The 27,508-nt window shown below is 36.4% G+C and overlaps 2 protein-coding genes across 9 annotated transcripts; one reads left to right on the forward strand and one right to left on the reverse strand.

The window, feature by feature from the left end:
- Positions 1–12,409, reverse strand: LOC131534169 (coiled-coil domain-containing protein 73-like). Of its 4 annotated transcripts, none has more exons than XM_058766847.1 (19): positions 11,780–11,898; positions 9,268–9,313; positions 9,036–9,173; positions 6,853–6,924; positions 6,556–6,627; positions 6,389–6,424; positions 6,185–6,259; positions 5,623–5,661; positions 5,023–5,158; positions 4,657–4,736; positions 4,391–4,519; positions 4,255–4,314; positions 4,043–4,147; positions 3,275–3,385; positions 3,002–3,142; positions 2,699–2,852; positions 1,264–2,514; positions 1,068–1,186; positions 1–425 (listed from the first exon to the last, which is right to left on the reverse strand). In XM_058766847.1, exons 1-19 carry the CDS (start codon positions 11,881–11,883, stop codon positions 192–194), a joined length of 3,102 nt encoding a protein of 1,033 aa, XP_058622830.1. In that variant the 5' UTR covers positions 11,884–11,898; the 3' UTR covers positions 1–191. The 4 variants fall into 4 exon arrangements, with proteins under 4 accessions (XP_058622830.1, XP_058622832.1, XP_058622833.1 ...); XM_058766849.1 differs by lacking the exon at positions 11,780–11,898 and adding an exon at positions 12,253–12,409 and having other exon boundaries at positions 2–425; XM_058766848.1 differs by having other exon boundaries at positions 3–425; positions 11,785–11,868.
- Positions 12,295–26,502, forward strand: tcp11l1 (t-complex 11, testis-specific-like 1). Of its 5 annotated transcripts, none has more exons than XM_058766855.1 (10): positions 12,295–12,433; positions 14,366–14,516; positions 14,605–14,737; positions 14,981–15,101; positions 19,829–20,049; positions 20,122–20,258; positions 20,412–20,587; positions 24,943–25,124; positions 25,210–25,382; positions 25,465–26,502. In XM_058766855.1, the coding sequence occupies exons 2-10, from the start codon at positions 14,369–14,371 to the stop codon at positions 25,680–25,682; spliced, it is 1,509 nt and encodes a 502-aa protein (XP_058622838.1). In that variant the 5' UTR covers positions 12,295–12,433; positions 14,366–14,368; the 3' UTR covers positions 25,683–26,502. The 5 variants fall into 5 exon arrangements, with proteins under 5 accessions (XP_058622838.1, XP_058622837.1, XP_058622839.1 ...); XM_058766854.1 differs by lacking the exon at positions 12,295–12,433 and adding an exon at positions 13,576–13,836 and having other exon boundaries at positions 14,363–14,516; XM_058766856.1 differs by lacking the exon at positions 12,295–12,433 and adding an exon at positions 13,576–13,836.
- Positions 26,503–27,508: the final 1,006 nt, after the last annotated feature.

The raw sequence follows: 27,508 nt of genomic DNA on the forward strand, positions 1-27,508 counted from the left end.
ACATTGAACATTTATTTAGTTAAATTATTTGGAAACATAGTAAGCAATTAACACAAATATGGTATTCACTGTATCTACTCACAAGGAGGGTTAGAAACATACCCAAGCAAAAACATTTTAAACTCTGTAACGACTTACGAACGCATGCATTTCTAGCACATATCAATCAGTTTTGAGTCTTTTTGGAGGCATTAAACCTTCAGTTGACATAAATTCCTCAATTTTTGCAATTTGGCCATTATGTCAGATTGTTTTCGTTCTTTTCCTTCAGAGCTAGATTCCATAGGCCGGGTCGGTTTCTCCACGCTCTGGAGTTTGGGAGGAGGAACGGTAGGAGTGGAGTTTTGTCGCAGCCCATTACCCACAGAAGAAGAGGTTGGACTGCCACTCAGAGTCGAGCTGTAGGAGATAAGAACTTGATTCTCCTGCGGGAAAATAAAATGGGTAATAAAAGCACCATGGCACTATAACTTGATTTAATTCTGATGGAAGTATTGATGGAAATGAAAAATTAAATCCACCAGATTTGGACTACTTTGAGTAAAACACACTGCAAACAAGCACATTGAGAGTTGTTTAGAATTAAATGAACAAATCAATTTAAATTTCGGACACTTCTGCAGTGAATAGGTGTCATTAGAATGAGAGTTTAAACAGCTGATAAAAGCATCAACGCAAAATTTCTCCCATTCTGTTTTGATCTACATCTTTTATGGCTTGAGGGTGAGTAAATTTTGATTGATTTCATTGGAGTAATCCAGCAAAAAACTATGTTGAAACCGGATACTACCATGTTATCGAAAACAACAGCCTTGAAAACGATCTCTGGTTTATTCCATATTAGCCTTTTAGCTCCCTTTGGAGTTGGGTTGCATCTCTGTGATTTATATGCAGAGACTTTTGTCCTGCTGCTTTCTATCAACATTTAATTGAGAAAAATGCTGCCATTTCACCCTGCTGATATACTTCTGGGAATGGAAGTTGTCTTTAGGCACTCAGCGTGTGCTGCAGCGCATGCCTCTTACGTTAACTCACTAGATTCTTTGCTGGCCTGTGTGGAAACTTACTTTCTCTGTTAACATTTCAGAAAAAGACTGCTTGATAGCATTCCACTCTCCTTGACAGTCACTATTTTGGTGGGGACGCTTGCTTGAGGTTTCCAGTCTGTCAGGAGTCTTCATTATGGCTGTGAAAATAGGATTATTGTGGTCAGATACTGAGTCCTATTATAATAAAATACTCTGTTTACATTACAAGACAGACCTGTTTTTGGCAATTTATTCTTCATAAATATGGGAGCACAAAATGGAGAAACAAGTTCATGAAATCCAGAGGACCACAGCTCAGTTCTTAGCGGTTTTGGATGTGGCATCTTTTTCCCTTTCATAAATGTGTCCCATGCAAAGGACGACTGACATCTTCTATTTCCAGGATGGTTTGAAGTATCTACCAATGGAATGCTCTTCTGGTCAACATCTGATTGGCCATTTGCTGTTGTAGACCCAGGAGAAGAAGGATCTTGTTCTGGGTTTGTGATCTTGGCTTCTTCAGTAGAAACACTAATTTCAATCTGTTGAGATTTCAATGGTTCTGAATCATTTTGATCGTTATTTTCTGATATGACCTCCAATGTGTCAACTGCAGTCACTGAAGTGGTCTGATCAACAAGAGGCAACTCTTTAGATTCCAGCTCGTTGACCACATTGTAGAGGCTTGTTTCAGTTGAGCCGCCCACCTGGCTTTGTGAGTGTTCACAAATCAATTCAGGTGGAGAAAACTGATCTTTGGACTTGTGGAGGAGTATATCTGAAGTTATTGTGGCACTCGCAATATCAAAGTTGGTTCGAGGCTCCTCATGAACGGTTTGGTGGTATAGGCTTGGTTGGGCATCAATCATTTCTTCTGTAATGGTCGTTTTGTCGTAAAACACAAGTGTGTCTTGTGGATTTGAGTTTGCAGTTTTGTCTTCTGAAAATCTCTCTGCAGTTGTTTGACTTTCCTTTTGTGAAACTTTGTGGAGAAATTCAGGTGCGGCATTCTGGTGGTCTTTGACTTCTTTGGACTGAGATGTAGCATATCCCTGGCTGTCCATGTGTTTATCTGATGTCTGGGATTCAGTCACTTCAGAAGTACACAGATTCTGCTCCAGTGGTCTATCTTTTGGTTTCAAAGCCAAAGGGTCGCCGTCTACGCCATAAACAGACCTGGTTTCAGGCCCTGATAGCTCAGCAAGACAACTGTCTGTGTCACTTTGGACTGGGTTTGAGGGGCATGCTTTATCATCTGCACTGCAGACTGGCTCACTTTCACTGACACCGGTTTTTGTTTCATCACACAGCTTTGACAGTTGATTCATCATGGGATTGATATCCTCAGGCCTTAAGATGTTATCAGTTGAAACCGATGGTGAGACTACAGGTACTGTTCTATCTGCCTGCATTGGAATGTCAAGTTCCTTGTTGTTGTTCTGAGAGCAGCCATCTTTTCTAGCCTTTTGAAACTCGATGCTTTCATCTGTGTGAGGAAATGAAATGCATGCATCATTATGAGAGAAAAATTAGAAGTACAGGTAAGCTTTCTTGATAAAGAGACTCCAGTAACCATCTCCCTGCACTTCACATCATTCTGTATAAAAATATTAGTTATAGCGGCGCCAAGCTTGGCTGGAGAAGACAACTGTGCATTCTTTCTTACTTACCTGGAACGTCTTTATCAGGGTGACACGTTGGTTCATGGTTATCATGAGGACTGATAAGACTCTCCTCAAGATCTTCATGGAGACTGCTCACCTTCACAAGGTTAATCTCATTAGATGTTGTACAAAGAGAATTTTCTTGATCTTTTACGGCAATCTGTAATAAAAAAAGACCACAGTTAGATTAGAATTCAAATCACTTCATAAATCAAATACCATTTCAAAAGTTTAGACCTATTTATCCATGTCCAATCTACAAGCTTATTAAACAGTCACTGGTTATGAATGTATAAGTAATCATCCCACCTCAGAGTTATGAATTTCTTTGGCTTTATGAACTGCAGAAATAGACAGCTGTTTGCGCTCTTCTTCAAGTTGATTATAAGCCTCTTTTACCGCTTGCAACTCTTCTTTACCGGACTCCGTTGACATTTGCAATCGCATAATCTGTGTGAGAACACCGATATTCACTTAAAAAAAATATTATAATAATAAAAATACCATTTTAATAAAAAAAATTTGTGTCTCAATTCCAGCTCCTTTGTTTTTGTGTGATGCTTTTCCGGAACTCATCGTCACCTCTTTTTCCCAAGTAAGTTTAGAATTTTGGTATTCATCTCTCAAGCGAACAAAGCTGCCGTCTTTTTCTTTAGTCCTCTCTTGATTCAATTCATGTTCTGTTTTAAGAACCTGCAATGAAATTAATCACCCAGAAAATTTTTAATGCAATAATAAATTTTTATGTGTTTATTTAACCTGGACAGAGGATTCTAAACAGATGGAGAGGCCAATACAAATCAGTTGGCCTTTGTCATGTTAATAATGGTTTTAATCAGTGAATGACTAAGTGAATTAAATAGAGAAATGGGGGGAATAAAAGAGAAGGAGGCTGTAAACGGACATTAAACACACTTACTATTATTGAGTTGCACTTCTTGTGTTGTAAATGTGCAAAAGTGATTTTCAGTTCATTCAATCAATTTTATGAGTACTAGGTGACAATTGTTTACTCCTGAATATGCATACCTTATTAGGTTTGCCATTTTAAGAAAATTAAATTACAATACATATCTGGAAAAAGTTAACAGATTTTGCTTTTTTTTTTTTGCAAAATATTTTATTTTGTGTATAAATGTGTTTATCTAGTAGGTAGAGTTCATTTTCCTTTATTTAATTAGCTAATTTTATTTATTGTTTATTTGATCACATAATTAATATGTGAATTGTAATTGAAGTCTGTTTGTGGCTGTAGCCCGTTCCTTAGATGTGCACACAGCACACAGTAAAAAACATAATAATGCGGGGGGTTTTTTGTGTTAAGTGGAGTTGGGTTTTGGGAAGCCTGACCTGATATTCCTCACGGAGTTCGCGAAACTCCTGCTCTGCTCGGCTCAGAGCTTCCGTCTGTCTCTGCAGCAAACTCTGACTGTGGTTGAGGGATCTCAATACCTCCTGACACACACACACACACTTCATTTCATCCAAGTGTTAAGTCCGATGTTACCCTTGTTAAATGATACTAACGCACAAAAAGGTCCAGCTTTTTCTGAAGGGCTTACCTGCTTCTCTGCCCTTTCAGTGGCCATTTCATTTCTCAGTTTTTTGTTAAATTCTGTTTCCTAAAGACATAAAGTATAACATTTACAGACATCCTGGTATTACCTTTTATGTTTAACAAATTTAAAGAGATTCTACCACAAGGAGTTTGTGCTGAAGCAGTTGAAACTCTTGCTCTTTCAGAACATTCTGTAAACGTTCCTCTCCAGGTTTGCAGACCGATGACACTTTGAATGTGACCAGCTCTTTGTTGATTCTCTCCAAGTCCTAAATATGAAATAAAAAGGTGCAACAATTTGTGACACAGTGATGTAGAACTTCTTCTAACTTCAAAGCAAATCAATTTACAAAGCAATAGGAGTATCGCCAATGGTACAAGAATGATTCAGTGCTTGTTTTTATACCTCTTTCAAGGTTTTAATCGACGATTCTCGTTTTTCATTGATGGATGTGAGCTTTTTATTAATTCGCATGGCCTCTTCAACTTAAAAAAAAAAAAAAAAAAAGATTTAAAAAAAGTTTGGCATTGTTACACAGGCTTTCTTTTAGCATTCACCTACAAAGGCCAAATAATTAATGTTCAAAGAATGACAAATCAACTCAACATCAAATCTGTCCAGAGTGAATGAAGAAAAATGATGAATACCAGACTAAATGTTTTTCAGGTCTTTTAAATTAGCTGGAGAGTTTAAAGGCAAAAGATAATCAGGTTTACACCCCTGACTAAAGACATAAAGTAAAGTTTGAATTTATTTGTTTGTCAGTCAAACCATTTTGTTCGAGTTTGTCATGGGCCTGTTTGACCATGGCACACTGTCTGGAGATGGCAGCGAAACGCCTCTCCACTTCTCCCAGCTGGTTCAGGTGGCTGTCTTTCGTTTGTGTCTGCAGCTGCAACTTTTGCTCCTGAAAAGTTTAAAAACACATTGTCCTCCCTTCTAAGAGGAATATCCCCATTTGGTCGTACAAGTAATAACAGTTTTTCTCAGCAAGGGCAGACCGTGAATATATACCGCATCGGAGAGTTTGAAGACCTTTGTTTAACATCTCGGCTGAGTGCTCCTTTCTGCTAGATAAGGAGTCAACTTCCAAACATGCCTGAGGGGCTTTTATGTGAACCGCAGCCCGTTACTGTTTGATTGTCTGTATCAAACTGATTCCCCTCTCCGCCATCGAAAGGTTAAACAGAGCGAGGCTCCGATATAAAATATTTTAATAGTGGTATTTTCACAGCGGCGCTGGCGGTTCACGTGTCACGCCCTCCCTATCCGTTACTCCTGATGATCCGCTCTCCCTCTCAGTTCCTCCTCTTTAATTCTTCCCACTCCCACTTGCCTCTGTCAACAATTTATATAATTGGAAATCCTTACCAGCTCGCCTAATTTCTTCTCCGAACTGTACCTGAGCAACTGTAAGACAGTAGTAAAAGAAGGAGAAAGTGGTTTAGTGAGTTGTTTTCACTGAAAGAGCAGAGAGTGACATTTCTAAAAGTTGCAAAGCAGCATGAACAGATTCAGTGCTGTGGATTCGGGATAATTGCTGAAAAGGTTTAAACTGAAGCTGAAATACTTTAACTGTCATTTTATTATTATTTAAATATGATATTATATTAGTAAACATGGACACAAAAAGGCACATAAATAAGAGCAAGGAGTGTTTAGATATGAATCAAATTGCATTATCAAATGAAAGGGTAACAAGGGCCTTTATCGGCCAACCTACGGGTTTGATGAACCGTAAGAGAAACCATTCATCACCATGCAACATCATTTATCTGACAACGCCAAATAGACCTACACAGACCCCCACTCAAAGGTCAGCTATGAGATGGATTTTCCCACTGTTTTATGTATATGTCCCTAAAGCAAGAGAGAGGTATGGAAGATCTCGTCATGTAAAGGTGTGTGGTGTTATTGTATTGATTTTGTGTACCTGCAGCTGTTTTAGTTCTTCTTTGAGGCTGATGATCTCTTTGTCTTTCAGTTCGGCAGCCAGCTGGTTCTTACCCTTTAAGAGGTCATTAGTCAAACGATGATTAATTCATAATTTAATGAAGTTACTGTTTAATAAGAAAGATATGAATAAAAACACAAACCAATGCACAACAGATGGAAATGGAAATATAAAGTGACCAACCTTTTCTCCCTCAAATTTTCGGATTTGGGCCTGAAACTTAAAATTAGACACAAAAATGTATATATATACACAAGTTTTCATATATTTTTTGAAATATACTTCTTCCTCTTATTAATTTTTTTATTAAAATAAAGTCTTACACGCATAGGTTGAGTGAGGTGTCATACCTGCTTTTTTGCAGCGGCGAGTGACTCAGAATTTTCGTTTGAAATTCTAGAATTCTGACTTTGTAAAGACTCCTGAAAAATAATAAGCTGTTAATATTGACATCAACTTTAGCAATATAAATGGTTTATATCTATAAATGCTCAGTCATTTCCTCAAAATCAATCCCTTTTGCAAAAGTGTAAAAAAAAAAAAACCCTCTAACAAGGTCTTTTTTAACTTTTTTTTTTAAAATGGAATCTTAGGAAGTTAATGGGGGAAAAAAAAAAAAAAAAGTATTTTTATCAATCCTAACAAACCTTTTGCCATTCCAGCTCCTGCTTCTCCAGCACAAGTTTACAAATCTGCTCCTCATATCTTGTTTCAGCATCCTGTATCCAAAACGTATATAAAACACATCAATAATTAATATAATAATAAGAACGGACCATACGGAATTTAAACGATTTACATTTAATGCAGGTATCTGAACATCAGAGAGGAGATTTTCACATAAACCCATCATTGTCCTGCTTTCATCTAGGACTGCCAGTTTAACTCAGTGGTTTTCTACATAGTGGCTTTTATTTGCGTGTAGGAGTTTATTTACATTTTCCTAATAAAGTGTGCTACTAGCTGTTAACGTTTCATGGAAGGACAATAAATTGAATAAATGTGGTCTGCAGGTAAAAAAAAAGAAAAAAAAGAGCACTAAAATTAGCGGGTCATGTGAATCTTTCAGGACAGAAACTGATTGCATATGTGATTAGATGTATGAAGTCTAATAAAACAAAGGACACATAAAATGTGTTGAAATAAAAAAAGACAGCATGCAAAATATCACTCTAGAGTAGTGTCATGCATCAGGACAATGCACTTTTAGGATGTTCAGATTTCCTGTATCTGGCAAAACGGCTGACAACATCGCAAGCTAATACAGTCATTTTAATGGAACACACTTTGCACTCTCTTAAAAGAACATAAGAAGTGACGACATTCAGCTGAGGGTGTTTGTCTGGCAGGAAATCCTCAATCTTAACCCCGGCCCTATAAACCAGAGAACTACAAAGTGTTAGTTTAATGGCATGCCTGAGGATCACATTGATTTAATGTCTTTGTTCCTCACCAACCTCATAATAACAATAAAACATGAGAGATACAATTGTTTATTTTTGCTCGTACAAGCTTTAAACATGTCCAGCGTGGGATTTTAAGTGCTTTGCTCGAGGGTACCAGTCATGCAAGCAAATATGTGAATTTGTCAGGTCCTGCGGCATGACCCCATTCTAATGTATGTGTAACTTCTGCTGGCTTATATCCAGATGGACAGAAAGTGCCGTTTGCTTTTTGGTCTTCTGAACGCTCATGACACTCCTCCCACAAAATTACATTCCTCAGTTCCTCATGAACACGCCAAATAGAGCCGTGATGCCATTCGGATTCTAATAGACTGACATTCCTAATATATTGAGATGCCATTTAGCAGCCTTTTAGGGTGCTGATATTTGTCTGAGATTGCTCAAGCCCAATAAATGTGTGCACATGTCTTAGGTTAAAACTAGCATGAAGATTTCTCAGCCAAGAGAAACATTAGTAAGTGTCTGATGATCTGACACTTACAAAATGATTTTGGCATTTTAGAAATTTTTGAGTTGAATAAACCAGCTAATTTAAATGTTGCCACATCTAAAAAAAAAAAAAGTTTCATTACTTTCTGACATTTGCTTTGTTGCACAATTCAAATGTTAATATTTTTTGGAAATCCTGGTCGCTAATTATCTATGTAAATAAAGAAAGAAAAAATGAATGATCAGTAAAAAGATGAATAAGTAAAAAATATAATACAAATATTTAAAAAATGAAAACAAACAAATAAAAATGAGTTATTTCTACCTGATCTGATGATTAAAATACTTTCTTTACTGTAACCTAAGGTAGATATGTTAATTTAGTCATTTTAAACCAGATTTAAAATATTATTTTGTTGATTTCTGTCACAGTTATCACACTGTTTAATTAGTAATATTTTTTGCTAATTGTGAAGAAAAAACTAAATAAATAAATACAAAATATATTTATTAATATTTTAAAAATAGAGAAATATTAACTAAATGAATAGTATGAAGACAAACAAGTTTCTACCTGAACTGACACTTCCTTAAACTGTAACCTAATGTACTTTAATTTAGTCTTTTCAAATATATAATTTCATTGCTTTCTGTCAGTTATTGCACTATTTAATTAAGTAAATAAATACAGGATGTGAAGAAGTGGGGGCAAAGGAAAGGTGACACTAGAGGTTTTGCTATTTTTGTCTTTATCTCATTCAATCAGGTAATTAATTTAAATCGTCTTTAATTGTTAAGCCTGGCAGGGCACTAACGGTAATGCAACAACAAACACCTTAAAAAACAACAATGCAATAAACATCATTGTTTCCTCCAACTTTACATCTCTTGCTTTGTTTTCTCACACAAAAGGATAAAAGTAAGACCCCATATACCCTGTGAATATGCAGCTCTTCAACCGCCTCCAGAAGACTTGTTTTAAATTCCAGTACTTGCAGTGAGATGGTACGCCCGTCATTCTCTACAACAATGTTTGGGGTCTTCGGTTGGCTGAGGGCACCTTTATCATCCATCTACAGACAAAAACAGCAAGAGTGTGTAAATCTTGTAGTTTCATTTGCATATAATTTAAAACACATCGTTCTGCTTTGGAATATTTCCACTTACCATGGAGAAAAGCTCTGTTCCAGAGTCCACACTCGACTCCATGGCACTTGGGAAGAAAAAAAAAACATTAAATCAAACAATCTAAACAGAACCTACAGATCAAATCTGGTATTTTTGGTATTTAAAACAACAGCAATATGATTAAATACATCAATGGTCAATAAATCATTTAACTAATAGAAATTATTATAATAAAACCAGCAAAAAATAAAAATAACAACAATACATCAAACAATCTAAACAAAACCTACAGATCAAATCTGGTGTTTTTGCTTTATAAAAGTGAAGCGATATGATTTTAGCCCAATTGCAGGCTTTCTGTGGTTGCGAAACAACATCCACATTAACATAAAATTCAACCAATGCGTGGTTATGATTCAACCAATTTCATATCATTTAGATAATATTATAGTTATTAGTAATATTTTTTAATTTCTATTTTTGTATTTTTCCTTTTAATTTTAGTTAAAGTTCTAGTCATTTTGCTGTGTTTTGTCATTTTTATTCATGTTTTTAAATCAGTTTTAGCTTTAGTTATTACTATGGAAGCCCATTCCCACCACAGGATAAGAAATAAAAAAGGTAATTGCGACTTTGTTTCTCACAATTGTTTTTGTTTTGTTTTTTTTGCAATTCACAGTTAACATCTCTCAATTCTGTTTACCAACAGAATTGCAAGGAAGAAAAGTCATAATTGTGAGACATAAACTGAGAATTACAAGAGAAAACGTCTGGATTGTGAGATAAAAATAAGCCGCAATTACCTTTTATGTTTTTTTTTATCATGTGGCGAAAAAACAGACTTCCATATGTTTCAGTACAATGAAAATAATAATAAAAATAAAAATGTTGCCTTGAAAAAATAGTTTAAGTTTTTATATGTTGTCATTTCAGTCAACAGTTACTTTATGTCGAGTAATGAAAAATAAATTATACAAAAGTAATAATGAAAAAAAATTTTTTTTTTATGGATTTGCTTTCAGTTTTTGTTAAATATAATAACCCTGGTTGATCACAAGTGCACATATCGGCTCTAAACATAGCTCATCCCATCAGAATTTAGAGCTAGAACTATTGGTTTTATCGTACAGCATATGACAAAAACAATACTACTACATAAATTTTGCCTCATAAGAATATATAGACCACAGCTATAGACAAAGTTCAAGCCGTTGCATCAGAAAAAGCATTTTAAATCCCATCTCGGAACCTATCAAGGTGAAAATGGCAGCATGGTAAGAGTGTAGGCTAATAGGGGTCAGGGCCATAACACCGGATGGACAGATGGCGCTGTCATTCAGAAGGAATTATATAAGATATTTAATTTGACCTGTGCTTGGTCCGCTGTCTCCCCATCATCATGACTGACTTGGAAAGTGGGAGGCCTTCATTCTGCCTGGTGTTTTAATAGAAGAAAGGCTTTCGTCCATTTAGCCGCTGCTGATATATCAATCATGTGCAGGAATTAAATGATCCCGTTAGAATTCGCTACTATCACAAATGACCTGGAGGGCCAATGTCTTTATTCGCTTCCTCCACTGATTCACCTCAGCAGATATTAAACAACTTTATAAGCCATGAAAGGCAAAATTAAAAGGACACCATCCATAAAATGGGATAATTCCCTGTCTGCGGTATGATGTCCATATTACTGTCATAGCTGCTGATCTGTAAATGTGAATGGCAGTGGACGGGACTTTAGGTGAAAAGCTGCTAGAAGTTAGAGCAGAGATCAGATTTAACCTTTGACCTCAGCTGGTCAAACATTGGTTTTGCTTAAGGGGAGAAATTTGGATTTAATGTCTGAGAAGACTTTTAACCCCTAAATATACATTATTACCATAAACACTGTTCTGAAATATTAAGTAATATTCTGTCATGGTAAACAATGCTGATTTACCTAAACTGAAGTAAACGAGAGCACCTTTTCATAATTTTATTATAAGTAATATTTTTAAATACAGTTCTGCTGTGGTAACTCGTATTTTTACAAAAGCTATTATAGTTACCGTAAATTATTGTTATAGGCTAAAACATTTGTATCACTCTGGACTTACCCAGTCTAATACGTTTGGAAGATTAAAAATAGCACATTTAGCTATTAATAGCACACTTTACAAATATTTTAGTAAGGTAACGTTAAGCAAAGCTAGCCTATCTAGTTAGCTAAACTATCAAAACATTTATTTATTAGTACTTTTTTTCTCACACGTGACTAAACAGCTGAGACGAGTGCTGCAAATAGTTAAAAGAAAATTAACGATTGTTTAATAAGCATACATTTATTAAATTATTACTTTAAACAGGCCTTGGCGACTTTTGTAGCCGCACTGACTGGATTTGATGTGGTTGAAATCCAGTCAAGGTTACGCTATATCTTAAATAATAAATTCTGGGATTTCTGTGCACTTTTCTCTCAAATATCATCACCTAAGATGTTTAAAAGCAAATAGTGATTTATTATTTTTCCGAGCTAGTATTTTAAATCATGTCCCTCCGTAAACCGACTCACCCTACCTGTGTCGTCCATTCAGCCGCTAAGAAACGTTGCCTTTGCTGCCACCTAGTGTCCTGTGTGCACCATTTATGTTTATACTTTTGTGTATGTAACAACATTTTTTTACACGTTTATGGCATGGCATAATAAAAAATAAGTCAAATATTTAGGACACATTAATTACAGGGTCGAAGGAAACTAAAATCAACTTTTATGTAACTAATTAGGCTAATTTTGTTTCATTTTAGAAATATAACTACATATGTACATTTAATCACAACTGTGATTGTATTGCCTTTGATAATTAAATAATCTGGAATTTAATTATTAACCATTTCACCCAACCCTCCCTGTCCGAAGCACATGCGCTAGGGGGCGACTAAGGTGATCGTTCTGTTGGGAAATGTAGTTCTGTGCTTCAAAACACCGCTTTGGCCTCATTGAAAATCACATATCAAAAAACTACAAAGGAGCGTTGAGAACCGTACTTCCGTAAATACACGCATTAGGTTGTATGGATTCATCCAGAACAAAACGTTGAGGCTGCTATTTTGATACCAGCTGCGTCCCAGTTCTGCATCCTTCGGAGGACGCTCCGACTTGAGTCTTCAAGGATTTCCTGATGCGCGAGCAGGTGTTCCTGATCGCTGCTCCTGTCGCGCAGCAACGGTGCGAGAAGAGAGCTGCCATAGATGTTATTTGTTAATGAAAATAACTGGAGCCTGAATTGTTAGGTTTTGACTTTTAATTACCGAATTACACTTTAAATGTAAGCATTGGGTTTCGACTTACTTGAATATTGTAATGACATGAAAAAATACAAAATATAAAGCGGTTATTTTGGACCGCTGGTCTTTGTGCTAACGTTACCCTGTCAGATTTCCCTACCTCCCATTAAAACAGTATTACTTCTTGTAGTTTCAACTTATAACACAAAAACAAAACAATGCGCAGAAATGACTTTGCTTAATTTACAAATAACTTAAATTACAAAAGTAATGTACAGAACAACTTAATTTTTAAGTTTCACAGCAGACACATTTTCTCCAGAACTGTCCTACAAGAAGAGAAAAAAGAAAGACATGAAAATTATTAGGGCAGGGCATGCATACAAAATACTCCAGAAATCATATTTCTGGATCATCAAGTTTGCCTAAAACATTTGTGGACACATCTAGCATGGCAGCAGTACAATTAATTATCTAATTATTAAGTAGCCTTATCTACTTCTTGTCTTATTGTTGTGGCCTGCCAGAGTTTTTGTCCCCAGTAAAGGAATTATCATATTCAGCCCTCAATTTAATAAATACAAGAACTTTTGCTTCAGACCATCTAACAAATGAATCTGTGCAGCGGTATTGTTAGTTAAGTTCACATTTTTTAAGACCTGACTTTTAACATTTGTTTCGCTAGCTATTTGAGTAAATTAAAACACAATACTTACATTTATAAGTGTATTTGTCGGCCGCCACAGAACCATCACCCATTATTTGTTTGAATAAAAGTCCTGTCGTGACCGGCGCGCTGTGAATTCTGGGATAGGGTAGGCTGCAGACATCCATCTGATGTATCCTTCATTTGCCGGAGAAACGGAGGGTGCTTCTTTAACATACAAAAAGATCAAATTAATGAATATTTTATTAAATGACCTATTATTAGGCTGCTTCTTGCAAAATTTCATATTTACCGCAGTAAATTCACTAATCGAAATCCTTTATTTATTGTTTTTAAAAAAGAGGTTCAACAGTATATCCAAACTATTTCATCTTCCAATAATCTTAAAGCTCTTAAAACAGTTAATCTATTTCAATTTATTTTGTTAAAGCTTTGTTTTGGATTATTTACTTATTGTTACATACATCTAGAAATGGTGCTTTGCATGTAATGTCACCTCTTTGTACGTAATGTTGATATTTTCTGTACTTTTATCTTTGGTACCTTGGCATTAATTAAAAAAAAATGAAGTCGCTTTAAAATTACGTCAGCCTTCGTCGCGCCGCGGTGAAGCAATCGGACAACAAATACGCACTTCGGAGGATGCAGCTTACGAATTGTGACGCAGTTTATATGAGGTGAATTGCAGCTGCATTAAAATAAACTTTAGACGGGCGTTCGGTGTTTTAACTAATCAAGGTAAGCTGTAAACGAGTCTAATGTAATTTTGAATATTTTGGCTGAATGAATGACCGGATGTTAGAGTGCAGACAGATGCGACAGAGCATCAGCCTCTCAGAGGTTTTAGTAATGAGATCAGGCTGGTTGTTTATGTCACAGCGCAGTAAACCAGATCAATGTAGATAAGCTAGTGAGTTTATAGAGAAAAAAAAAAAATATATATATATATATATATATATATATATATATGTATATGAATACGACTAATATAGAGGGATGAGGCTACTAGAGAGCAATTGTTCATCGCCTTAAAAGGCACTCTAGGCTTTTCCTCCTGCTTCGAAATAAAAACAAAACAACTTCACACTCAGCTCGTTGTCAGAAAATGTTCAGTGTTGGCATTTCAGTGTGGAATTGGATAGAGCAGCTGATACTGTAGTCTGTGTACAGATTAGTTTAATTTCCCAGCTTTTTTGTTTTCAGCAGAAGATGCCCAAGGAATCTGATGAGTCCTCCAAGGAGGAGCAGAGTAAGATTGACAAGGATGGGATAGAAAACACTGCGGAAACATCAGAAGAAATGATCCGGAAGAGGATCAGAACAAATACTCCCAGTCCTCACAGACTCACCCCCCAGTGTAAGGAGAGAATTTATTATATTTTACTTAAGAAATATATGGCAGTTTTAACTCTAACAGTGTTAACATTGCGTTCAAACACTCACAGCCAGTCCACCCAGGTTTGTGTCAGTGGAAGAGCTAATGGAGACAGCCAAAGGAGTCACTAATATGGCATTGGCCCATGAGATAGTAATGAACAGTGCTTTTCAAGTCAAGCCTTATGAGCCAGAAGAGAGAAGGTAATAGACTCTATAAAAATGTTATCATGACACTGTCATAATGTTCTCAGTGAGCTAAACATATATTTGAAATGTTAATATGCTAATTTAAAACTCTGATTATACTGTATTGCAATGCAGTGATTCTGAAGTGATACATATTGTGGTCAAATATTCACTTTGGGTTTTTTTTGCTCTATGTTTTTAATGGTTTGATTTGAGAATGTTTAGTAATGTTCCAACATATCATTCTTGTGTACTCAGTTTGGAGAGACGGGTCAAAGAAATAATGCAAAAAGCATTCTGGGATTGCCTTGAGTCACAGCTGAATGAGAGCCCACCGTCGTACAGCCATGCTGTCACACTGGTTGGTGAAATTAAAGAGGTAAAGAAAAGAAGCCAGATCTACTCATTATCATATTGTATATTAATTAAATTTGTGTATATATGTATATTTGTGCTCAAAATTATTCATAAATCTGCATTGTTAATCCTTTTGATCTTTTATTTTAAAAATGTACAAAAAATCTAACCTTTCATTGGAGAATAAGAATTTATAATGGGAGAGAAATCTCATTATGAAATAAATGGTTTTCTCTAATACACATTGGCCACAATTAATCATCTTTTATTCAATACTTTTTGAAACCTCCTTTTGCCAAGATAACAGCTCTGAATCTTCACCTATAATGCCTGATAAGTTTAGAGAACACCTGACAAGAGATCAGAGACCATTCCTTCATCCAGAATCACTCCAGACCCTTCAGATTCCCAGCTCCATGTTGGTGGTGCTTCTCTTCAGTTCACCACTCATTTTCTGCAGGGTTCATGTCAGAGGACTGGGACGACCATGGCAGAAGCTTGGTTTTGTTCTCAGTGACCCATTTTTGTTTTGGTTTTGATGTTTGTTTGTGGACCTGTTGGAAGATCCAACCATGGCCCATTATAAGATCATTAGCATGGAAAGACAGTCAGTTTTAAAAAAAATTTATATGTTGGTATTTAATTGAATCAATGATGCCATGTAGCTAAACAAGATGTCAAGGACCTCCTGCATAAATATAGGCCCACAACATTAAAGATACAGCAGTATATTTCATTGTACACATGGGGTACTTTTTATCCCTGTGTTCACCAAACCCATCTTGAGTGTTTGCTGCTAAAAAGCTCATTTTTTAGTTTCATCTGACCATAGAAGCCAGTCCCATTTGAAGTTCCAGTCGTGTCTGATAACTGAATATGCTGGAGTTTGTTTTTGGAGGAGCTCGGAGAATCATCCCAACCCCCGGAAAAACATGTGGTGATGTAGGAGCCGGTTTTCTTTTTCTTTTCTTTTTTTTTTGAGGCTTTCTGATCCCAAGATTCAACTAATCTCTGCAATTCTCCAGCTGTCATCCTTGGAGAGTCTTTAGCCACTCAAACTCTCTTCCTCACTGTGCACGTCCTCTTCCAGACAGATTTGTAATATCTTTAGTTGATTGGAACCTCTTAATTATTGCCCTGATGGGGGAAATGGGGATTTTTAATGCTTTAGCTCTTTTCTTACAGCCACTTTCAAAATTTGTGAAGTTCAACAATCTTTTGCGGCACATCAGAAATATATTCTTTGGTTTTAATCCCTGTGATCAATGATTAAGGGAATTTGGCCATTGTGTTCCTCATATTTATAATCCTGTGATACAGGAAGCCAAGGGTGTTCCTAGTCACCCTGGTGTGATTAAAAAATACAAAAATGAATGGGAATATACTTCATATTAGCTGTTTTAATCATAAGAATTTCTAGAGGTACCAATAATTGTGGCCATTGTGTACTAGAGAAAAATATTTATTTCCTAATATGATTTTCCCCCACTTTCACTTTTTCTTTTTTTTTTTAAACTTCAATGAAAGGTTAGACTTTTTTTTTTTTTTTTTTAAATGAAAGATCAAATGGATAAACAATTTTCACAGCCACCTTTGATCAGATTTACCAAGGGTATGAATAATTTTAAGCACAACTGTATATATACTGTTCCAAAAATGTTTTATTGGTAGTGTAATTATATTAGTGCTGTCAAATGATTAATCGCGATTGATCACATCCAAAATAAAAGTTTTTGTTTACATAGTATATGTGTGTGTACTGTGTATATTTATTATGTATATATAAATACACACACATGTGTATATATTTAAAGGGCTCATCGGATGCAAAATTCACTTTACAAGTTGTTTGAACATAAATGTGTCTTGGAAGTGTGTGTACACATCCATCCTATAACGATAAGGAGGAGTCTGTAAGGAGTCTGCTCCTCACTCCATGGAAGAGAGGGGCGGGGCGAGCAGAGCTCATTAGCATTTAAAGCAACATGGACTAGAATGGCTTGCTAAAAACAGAGCTGATTTTGACAGGGTAAAAAAGTTGTTTTTTACACTAACATACTTTGGTTAAAATTTCTCAATGGTACAGACTTTTCATTAAAGGTCCCATGGCATGAAAATTTCACTTTATGAGGTTTTTTAACATTAATATGAGTTGCCCTAGCCTGCCTATGGTCCCCCAGTGGCTAGAAATGGCGATCGGTGTAAACCAAGCCCCGAGTATCCTGCTTCACCTTTGAGAAAATGAAAGCTCAGATGGCCCAATCTGGAATCTTCCCTTTATGTCGTCATACGGGGAAAGGTTACCTCCCCTTTCTCTGCTTTGCCCGCCCATGAGAAAATGAGCTACTACCGTGCGAGGCGAGCGCAAGAGACATCATGGCTTGCAAACGAGCGAAGCATGATAGTTGCTCAGTGTTTGGATGTACAAATGAACACCGAAGTATTTTTTTAGTTCCTTCATCCGAGCCTATGGCTAGCATTAGCTACATGATAATAACTGTAACAGCATACATAAACAAACCAACTAAAGTACCGTATCCAGACACAATATTTTAAACTAACCATTCGGAGACATCCTGCTGTAACCGCTGAGTTACAACTTCTTCATCCGGTGCTTCTCCATCCGGATCAGATTCTGGGTCAAACTGAAAAGCTTGAAGGACTGTGTGTCTACTAGGGCTGCAACAACGAATCGATTAAATCGATAAAAATCGATTACTAAAAGCATTGGCAGTTGTGTCGCGCGACGCGGAGACGTTTGATTATTTAAAAAAAAAAAAAAAACTTTAGTTGAGCGCGGAGTGGAGTGAACACACTCGGTCTCTCTCGCGCACGGATGCTAGCAGAGTTTGGCGCCTCATAAATAAAAAACAAAAAGTAAAAAAAAAACGAGCGGAGGTAGAGGAAAGATACATGGCGGAGGCAGAGAAATCCGTGCGACCCAAGTCATCCAAGGTGTGGGAGCAGGGGCGGCGTTTGCGTATGGCAGAGTATGGCAGTTGCCATACCCTAGCCCAGTCAGGTGCTGTGAAAAATTATCCAAACTTGAGTCGCTTATAATTCGTTTTTATTATTTTAAATCAGAGAGTTTTAAAAATAGTAAACCAATGATAAGCATTAAAATAACTTGTCAGTAAAACTTCGTAACGCCATTGGATCATCAAGCTCTCAGCGAGACCTCGTACCTTCACCCGCCTCCGTTCAGATTGACGCGCGCACAGCCTGGAGAAGATGAGATCTCTGCTTTTTCGCAATGCAAGGGTGAATAAATAATTGGTGTTTGAATAGTACAGCGTTTTCTTTACTCAAACACTATGTCAGTAAAGGATAATGTTTTTGTGTGTTTGAAGAGTGGAGAAGAATTAGTTATTTGGTGTCTATATACGTTTTAAATATCCTGTGCATTATGTGCATAAGCGCTTAATTTGAGATTTTGGCCAAGTGTATTAAACAACAAGAAAAACTAAGCGCCCATATAGCTACAATCAAAGTTATATAACCTGTAAAAGTTGATGAAAGCATAATGCACTTAATGCACTTATGCACTGCATAACAGCCGTTCTAACGACAGACAAAACACTCCATCTCCGTCATTCTCTGGTCAAAAACATTATTAACTCCATTTGAGCTTGATTTTCATATAATGTTAAGTGCAGGTGTCTGATACAATACCAACGCTAACGACGCAGTGTTGTTAAATTATTTAATTTTTTGCACTTCCCCAAAAAGTCTATATATTTGGCAGATGTAAAGCATACATGTGTATGTTTTTTGTGTTAGTCCATTTTTATTTTATTTTATTATTATTATAACAGCTCAGGGATGTTCAAGGAGCAACATGTTTGTGCACTTTCTAAAGATTTTAGTTCTGTTTTTGAATAAAGGGTTGGAAATGAATGCTTTTTTTTTTTTTTAATCCGATTCATCGATTAATCGAAAAAATAATCGACAGATTAATCGATTATTAAAATAATCGTTAGTTGCAGCCCTAGTGTCTACGAGCCATTGCGATACATCCACTGTCGACATTAGCGCATGGTAGCGCATGGTAGCTCATGGTAGCACAAGCTGGTTAAGGCCACACTCCCAACCTCCACCTTGCCCCGCCTCTCTCCTCCTCATTAGCATTTAAAGCTACAGACACAGAAATGGCACGTCCTAAGGAAAGCTCTTTGTGGGACTGCCTCATAGTGGCTGAAATTCTGCACCAAGGCTGAATTTCGGGAAACAGACTTCAGATACAGTTTTAGGGACCACTTAGGCCTATATAAAAGCATCCAAAAAGCAGCATGTCATGGGACCTTTAAGACCCTAAAGAATCATATCAACTTGTGGAAAATGGGCATCCGATGACCCCTTTAAGAAAAATGTGTTACGTTTATATATTAAATGTTTATTTTGTAATATAAATTATATGAATATAAATATGATACATGAAATATATACATGTAAACATTTTCAATATATATACTGTATGTGTATTTATATATACATAACAAATATACACAGTACACACACATTATGTAAACAAAAACCTTTATTTTGGATGCGATTAATTGTTTGACAGCATTTATATATATATATGTGTGTATGTGAGTGTGTGTGTGTGTGTGTGTGTGTGTGTGTATATATATCTTGATTAAATATATTAATATTATGTACTTTCTTAACATATCTGCATCTTAACATTTCATATAACTAAAAATGTTTGAAGGTGTTCATTAGTTCCCTGTCCCCCTGTTTTTCCAGACCCTGCTGTCTTTTCTATTGCCAGGACAGAGCCGACTGAGAGGGCAAATTGAAGAGGCTTTGGACCTCTCATTGATCCAGCAGCAGGCTGAGAATGGAGCTCTAGATATCAGTAAGGTAGCTCAGTTCATAATTGACATGATGGGCACCTTTTGCGCACCCTGCCGTGATGAAGACATCAAACAGCTGCGTGAAATCACTGACATTGTGCCCCTTTTTAGGTAAGTCTCACAAACAAATCAAGGTGAAGGTCACGTGACTTCAACTCCCAATAAAATTATGTTTCTTTGCAGGTCTATATTTGCAGTGCTGGACAAAATGAAGATCGACATGGCCAACTTTGCTGTGAGCAGCCTGCGACCTCACCTCTTACAGCAGTCGGTGGAATATGAGCGGAAGAAATTCCAGCAGTTCCTGGAGAAACAACCCAGTAAGAAAAATCAATTACTTGTATAGTAATTACACAAAATCAATGAATGTTATGTTATGCAGGGATAACAATGGATTAAAAAAACATGGATAAGCTTCTTGCACTTCAGTAAATGCTAATCTCTTTAATTGAGTTATGTATTCATGTTTGCAGATGCTTTGGATTTCACAAAGAAATGGCTCCAGGACACAGCAGATTATATAACCGGAGGAGGAACGGAGGGTGGAGCAACATGCACACCAAATTCTGCTCAACTTCCTCTAACTATACACAATCATGCCTATTTACGACTGTTAAAATGGGACCATGATACTGAGTCTTTTCCAGAGGTAATGTATTATTAGTGATAAGTGATCATTTATTTTTTAAAATTATAAATGCAATTCATACATAATATACCTATTGTTTCTAATTTCTCAATTGAAATATATTTTTGTGGAACAAATAGTTTAGATATTTTTTGACCCGCATATGGCCAAACTGTCTTGAAACAAATGTTCTGATATCATAATGAAGAATTTTAGTTTAATTTAATTTAATGATATTTGTTTTAAACAAAACAATTCTTGATTCTTTTTGGGTCATTATGTTTTGTTTTTGTTTTTCAATTTATGGGAAATTCAGAAAGAATCCATTAAATTAATCAAAAGAGACAGTAAGCAATCAATATAGATTGAAGCAATCAATCAATCAGATTCCAAACTCTCCACCATGGCCAACATCAAAGAGCTGTCTAAGGATGTCAGGGACAAGATTGTAGACCTACACAAGGCTGGAATGGGCTACAAGACCATCGCCAAGCAGCTTGGTGAGAAGGTGACAACAGTTGGTGTGATTTATTCGCAAATGGAAGAAACACAAAATAACTGTCAATCTCCCTCGGACTGGGACTCCCTGCAAGATCTCCCCTCGCGGAGTTTCAATGATCACGAGAACGGTGAGGAATCAGCCCAGAACTACACAGGAGGATCTTGTCAATGATCTCAAGGCAGCTGGGACCATAGTCACCAAGAAAACTATTGGTAACACTACGCCGTGAAGGACTAAAATCCTGCAGCGCCCACAAAGTCCCCCTGCTCAAGAAAGCACATGTACAGCCCGTCTGAAGTTTGCCAATGATTCAGAGGAGAACTGGGTGAAAGTGTGGTCAGATGAGACCAAAATCAAGCTCTTTGGCATCAACTCAACACGCCCTGTTTGGAGGAGGAGGAATGCTGCCTGTGACCCCAAGAACACCATCCCCACCGTCAAACACGGAGGTGGAAACATTATGCTTTGGGGGTGTTTTTCTGCTAAGGGGTCAGGACAACTGCACCGCATTAAAGGGACGATGGACGGGGCCATGTACCGTCAGGGCCAGGGCATTGAAAATGGGTCATGGATGGGTATTCCAGCATGACAATGACCCAAAACACACGGCCAAGGCAACAAAGGAGTGGCTCAAGAAGAAGCACATTAAGGTCCTGTGGCCGCCAGTCTCCAGACCTTAATCCCATAGAAAATCTGTGGAGGGAGCTGAAGGTTCGAGTTCCCAAACATCAGCCTCGAAACCTTAATGACTTTGATCTACAAAGAGGAGTGGGACAAAATCCCTCCTGAGACATGTGCAAACCTGGTGACCAACTACAAGAAACATCTGACCTCTGTGATTTCCAACAAGGGTTTTGCCACTAAGTACTAAGTCATGTTTTGCAAAGGGTCAAATACCTATTTGACTCATTAAAATGCAAATCAATTTATAACTTTTTTGAAATGCGTTTTTCTGGATTTTTTTTGTTGTTGTTCTGTCTCTCACTGTTCAAATAAACCTACCATTAAAATTATAGACTGATCATTTCTTTGTCAGTGGGCAAACATACAAAATCAGCAGGGGATCAAATAATGTTTTCCCCCCACTGTATATATATATTAGTGCTGTCAAACGATTAATCGCATCCAAAAGTTTTAGTTGGCATAATACATGTGTGTTCTGTATATATTTCTGTATATATAAAATACACACACATACAGTATATATTTAGAAAATATTTACATGTCTATTTATATTCATATAATTTATTATTATAAATAAATATATTTGATACAGTGAGGAAAATAAGTATTTGAACACCCTGCTATTTTGCAAGTTCTCCCACTTAGAAATCATGGAGGGGTCTGAAATTGTCATCGTAGGTGCATGTCCACTGTGAGAGACATAATCTAAAAAAAAAATCCAGAAATCACAATGTATGATTTTTTTTTTTTTTTTTTTTTTTTATTATTAAAGAATAGGAATATCAACAGAACTTGGCAAACAGTTGGCTGGTCACCTTTGCATCTTTACATAGATCTTATTAACAGAAGCATACAGAAGTCAAATTACAGAACATAAAGACATAGACACAATCCATTTTTCCCAGTATTGAAGATATGTGTCCATCCGTAATTTTAATGCGAAAGTGATTCTTTCCATATTTTGTACACTGGTTACAATGTCCAACCATTCAGACCTTGTTGGAGGTTCAGACTGGAGCCACTTTCGTGTAACAGCTTTCTTGCTGGTTGCTAACAATATCTTTAATAAGTACTTGTCTCTCACCATCAAATGAGCTGGCAAGTTACCCAAATAAATTGTAGAAAAAGAATAATCAATTGCATCATCAAAAATATTGTGTATTACTTGTGTTACCTCCTGCCAGTATGGCTGAATGGTTGGGCAGCTCCAAAATACATGAAAGTGATCTGCTAGTTGTTCCCCACATTTCCTCCAGCACAAACCACTACCCGTCTGACCATTCTGAGTAAATTTTAACTTGGGGGTTATAAAGTACAATGTATGATTTTTTAAACTATTTATTTGTATAACACAGCTGCAAATAAGTATTTGAACACCTGTCTATCAGCTAGAATTCTGACCCTCAAAGACCTGTTAGTCTGCCTTTAAAATGTCCACCTCCACTCCATTTATTATCCTAAATTAGATGCACCTGTTTGAGGTCGTTAGCTGCATAAAGACACCTGTCCACCCCATACAATCAGTAAGAATCCAACTACTAACATGGCCAAGACCAAAGAGCTGTCCAAAGACACTAGAGACAAAATTGTACATCTCCACAAGGCTGGAAAGGGCTACGGGGAAATTGCCAAGCAGCTTGGTGAAAAAAGGTCCACTGTTGGAGCAATCATTAGAAAATGGAAGAAGCTAAACATGACTGTCAATCTCCCTCGGACTGGGGCTCCATGCAAGATCTCACCTCGTGGGGTCTCAATGATCCTAAGAAAGGTGAGAAATCAGCCCAGAACTGCACGGGAGGAGCTGGTCAATGACCTGAAAAGAGCTGGGACCACCGTTTCCAAGGTTACTGTTGGTAATACACTAAGACATCATGGTTTGAAATCATGCATGGCACGGACGGTTCCCCTGCTTAAACCAGCACATGTCCAGGCCCGACTTAAGTTTGCCAATGACCATTTGGATGATCCAGAGGAGTCAGGGGAGAAAGTCATGTGGTCAGATGAGACCAAAATAGAACTTTTTGGTCATAATTCCACTAAACGTGTTTGGAGGAAGAAGAATGATGAGTACCATCCCAAGAACACCATCCCTACTGTGAAGCATGGGGTGGTAGCATCATGCTCTGGGGTGTTTTTCTGCACATGGGACAGGGCGACTGCACTGTATTAAGGAGAGGATGACCGGGGCCATGTATTGCGAGATTTTGGGGAACAACCTCCTTCCCTCAGTTAGAGCATTGAAGATGGGTCGAGGCTGGGTCTTCCAACATGACAATGACCCGAAGCACACAGCCAGGATAACCAAGGAGTGGCTCTGTAAGAAGCATATCAAGGTTCTGGCGTGGCCTAGCCAGTCTCCAGACCTAAACCCAATAGAGAATCTTTGGAGGGAGCTCAAACTCCGTGTTTCTCAGCGACAGGCCAGAAACCTGACTGATCTAGAGAAGATCTGTGTGGAGGAGTGGGCCAAAATCCCTCCTGCAGTGTGTGCAAACCTGGTGAAAAACTACAGGAAACGTTTGACCTCTGTAATTGCAAACAAAGGCTACTGTACCAAATATTAACATTGATTTTCTCAGGTGTTCAAATACTTATTTGCAGCTGTATCATACAAATAAATAGTTAAAAAATCATATATTGTGATTTCTGGATTTTTTTTTTTTTAGGTTATGTCTCTCACAGTGGACATGCACCTACGATGACAATTTCAGACCCCTCCATGATTTCTAAGTGGGAGAACTTGCAAAATAGCAGGGTGTTCAAATACTTATTTTCCTCACTGTATATAAACATAACCTATTTTTCTGAAATATATACATACATGTGTGTGTATTTATATACATAATAAATATACACAGCACACATACATATATTATGTAAACAAAAACTTTTATTTTGGATGCGATTAATCACGATTAATCGTTTGACGGTAATAATATACATATACTCAAATATTTAAATACTCAATGGTTACTCCACATGACAAATGTTTGAGTCATTATTGTAAACTTTTCTTTAAAATTGCCCCCCCCCCCCAAAAAAAAACCCCAATATGAAACCAGCATGAAAACAAAGTGTCAATTTCTAATAACTTGCATGTGTGTTTTAAACTTTTTTTTTTTTCTTATTTCTTTTGTCATTGATCCCAAAACTATTCTTTTGCCTTTTCCTCCCTCCTGCTATCAAACAGACTTTTCTCATGGATCAGGGCAGATTTCTGGAGATGCAGCGGGAGCTGGAGCAACTGGCACTGGTGGCCTCGGTCCTGCTCATAGTCTATAACAGTGCTGGCGAGGCCATTTCTGGACTCCCAGGCCTCATGGAAAGACTGAAGAAAACCATTAAAATTCTGTTAGCGGAGATGCACACTTCGTACGTTTGTAGATTATATTACATTGTGTTTCAGAAGCCTTCTGTACACTTCTGTAGAGAAAACAATTGTACTTTTCTCTTATAGGTCCTTTAAAGCGGATGAAACTTTTGCTGTGGTTGCAGAGAAATTGTGTGTGGAGCTCAGAGGATGCTTGTCTCAGCATGGCTTTTCCCCATTTTCCTCTGACAGAGAGAACACGTTGAAAGGCCAAATTGTAGCTGCAAAGTCTGCGGACAACCCCATACGCAAGGTCATTGGTAAGCGTGTTGGAATCAAAAAGCAGTTGGATTTTATTTAGAAGTGAAGAACTCTAATCTAAAACTCTACTTTCCCTATCAGACTCCCGAATCCAGACATACCTTCTTGGCTTCCTGGAATCAAGCACCCACCGGTGTGCTCCGGCTCTCCCTGGAGGTCTGACACCCATCAGCAAAGAGTTAGAGGAGATTGCCGTTAAGCTGGGACGTTTGGTGACCTACAACAAGCTAGTTTACTCTCCGTTCTATCACAAGATCCTCCAAGATGTTCTGAAACAAGGGGAAAGTTTAGATGTGTAAACAAAACTCCTGAAATACTTAACACTAGTGTTCCTGGCTTTCACATTCTGTAGCTACTGTATGTACAAATTAAAGTGTCTGTAAATTAGCTAATTAACCCCTTGAAGCTCACACGCTAGCACTAACAAATATTTAAGGGTTAAGAGTCCTGACCTCCTCTCATTGCATTCTATATCAGGGAATATTTATGAACGTTCAAGAAATTTGAATTGCCTAAAGCTTGGATTACTTTAGGCAATAACTGATAACTGTTAGAATAGCATACTGAAATGTAATTGAGGAGAACCTTGCGAATACTGTTGTTGTGTGCAACAAAATAAAAAAGAATACTTGCATTTTACAAAAGATTCACTTCCAACAACATTTTGAGTAGTTTCAAACATTTGCTGTTGTAGCCTGATCCCTTCCGTAAAGGTGTTATTGAGGTTTCCGGTTGTGAGGAAAAGGATGTACAGTACAGCATTTGACTGGTGCCTTTTTTTTGTGAAGTGCCACTCATATTTTTCTCTTTACTGCTCATTTTAACCTATAGATTACTCCCATGTTGTTCCCATGTTCGCGGAACACTTGGAACACCAAGCATGGTCTTTTTAGAGTATTCTTGATTTTAAAAAAAACAATGTTTCTATCAACACTGAGCATGTTTTACAGAAGACAGCTTCACCTCACAAGCAACTATATTCCCCAACAGCCCCAACTGCACATTTCTCTGTTCTACTCTCATGAAGCTCTAAGGTGTATCTTATTAATGCAGTATTACTAATGGTTATTTTAAACTGAATGCTGACTCCCAATAAAATGGTTAATGGAGGTGTGTAGAAGCATTGATTTTGTTTACTGTTTTTTTTTAATGCAATTCATTTGGCATTATATTGCATGATATTTAGTTTTGTTTTATCCAGTATTAATCAGCTATCAATATTAAATCAAATAAAATTAGTTAATTCTGGAAAACATAATCTTCAGATATATCAATATAAAAATTGTTTTTAATTATTGTAATTAAAAAAAATGTAATTACATGTTATTTGTCATGCATACAATACAGCAGTTATTGGAATAATAGATTTAAATGTTATAATTCAAAAAATATCAATATTTTATATTATATAAAATGTACTTTATATACAGTAAAGTACTATATTTTATATTTTAATGTTATATATAAAATATTTAGTTTTATCTACTTACATATTTTAAGTTACGTTTACTAATTACTACATTGTTTCATATTTGATAAAAGATTTTTAAGTTATCAATTATTGTAAGTTAAATTAAAAAGTATTATTGGCTACAAGTTGCATTACTTTCAGATATATCAATTATTTTATTTTACAGTTTTACAGTAAAATAAATTATAATTTTACTGAAATACTTTTTTTATTTTGCAGTGAAAGTGACATTTCTTTTTCTTTCTTTTTTGCATAGTTTAATTATTTAATGTTTATTATTATTATTATTATTGTTGTTATTTATTTATTTTGGCAAAAATTGTGAAGCCTTTGGCCAAGCACAGCTCTTAAAAAAAAAACACACACATTTTAAACATTTCAACTGATACGTTCTGTTCAATTTATATGTTAATATTTTTATGTTATCAGTTATTATTGTAAGTTTAATTAAATTTGTTAATTAATGGTTATGAGTTACATCACTTTCAGATATATCAATCTATTTTGTAATAATTATGTATACAATATAGAAAAATATTTAAACGTTACTATATTATATATTACATTTTAAAGTAAAATATTAGATTTCAATAATTATAAATGTATTTTTATTAAATGTGTTGACATTTTCAGCTATTTTATGGCAAAATAATT

Source organism: Onychostoma macrolepis, chromosome 25 (genome assembly GCF_012432095.1).
Source record: "Onychostoma macrolepis isolate SWU-2019 chromosome 25, ASM1243209v1, whole genome shotgun sequence".
Lineage (NCBI taxonomy): Eukaryota > Metazoa > Chordata > Actinopteri > Cypriniformes > Cyprinidae > Onychostoma > Onychostoma macrolepis.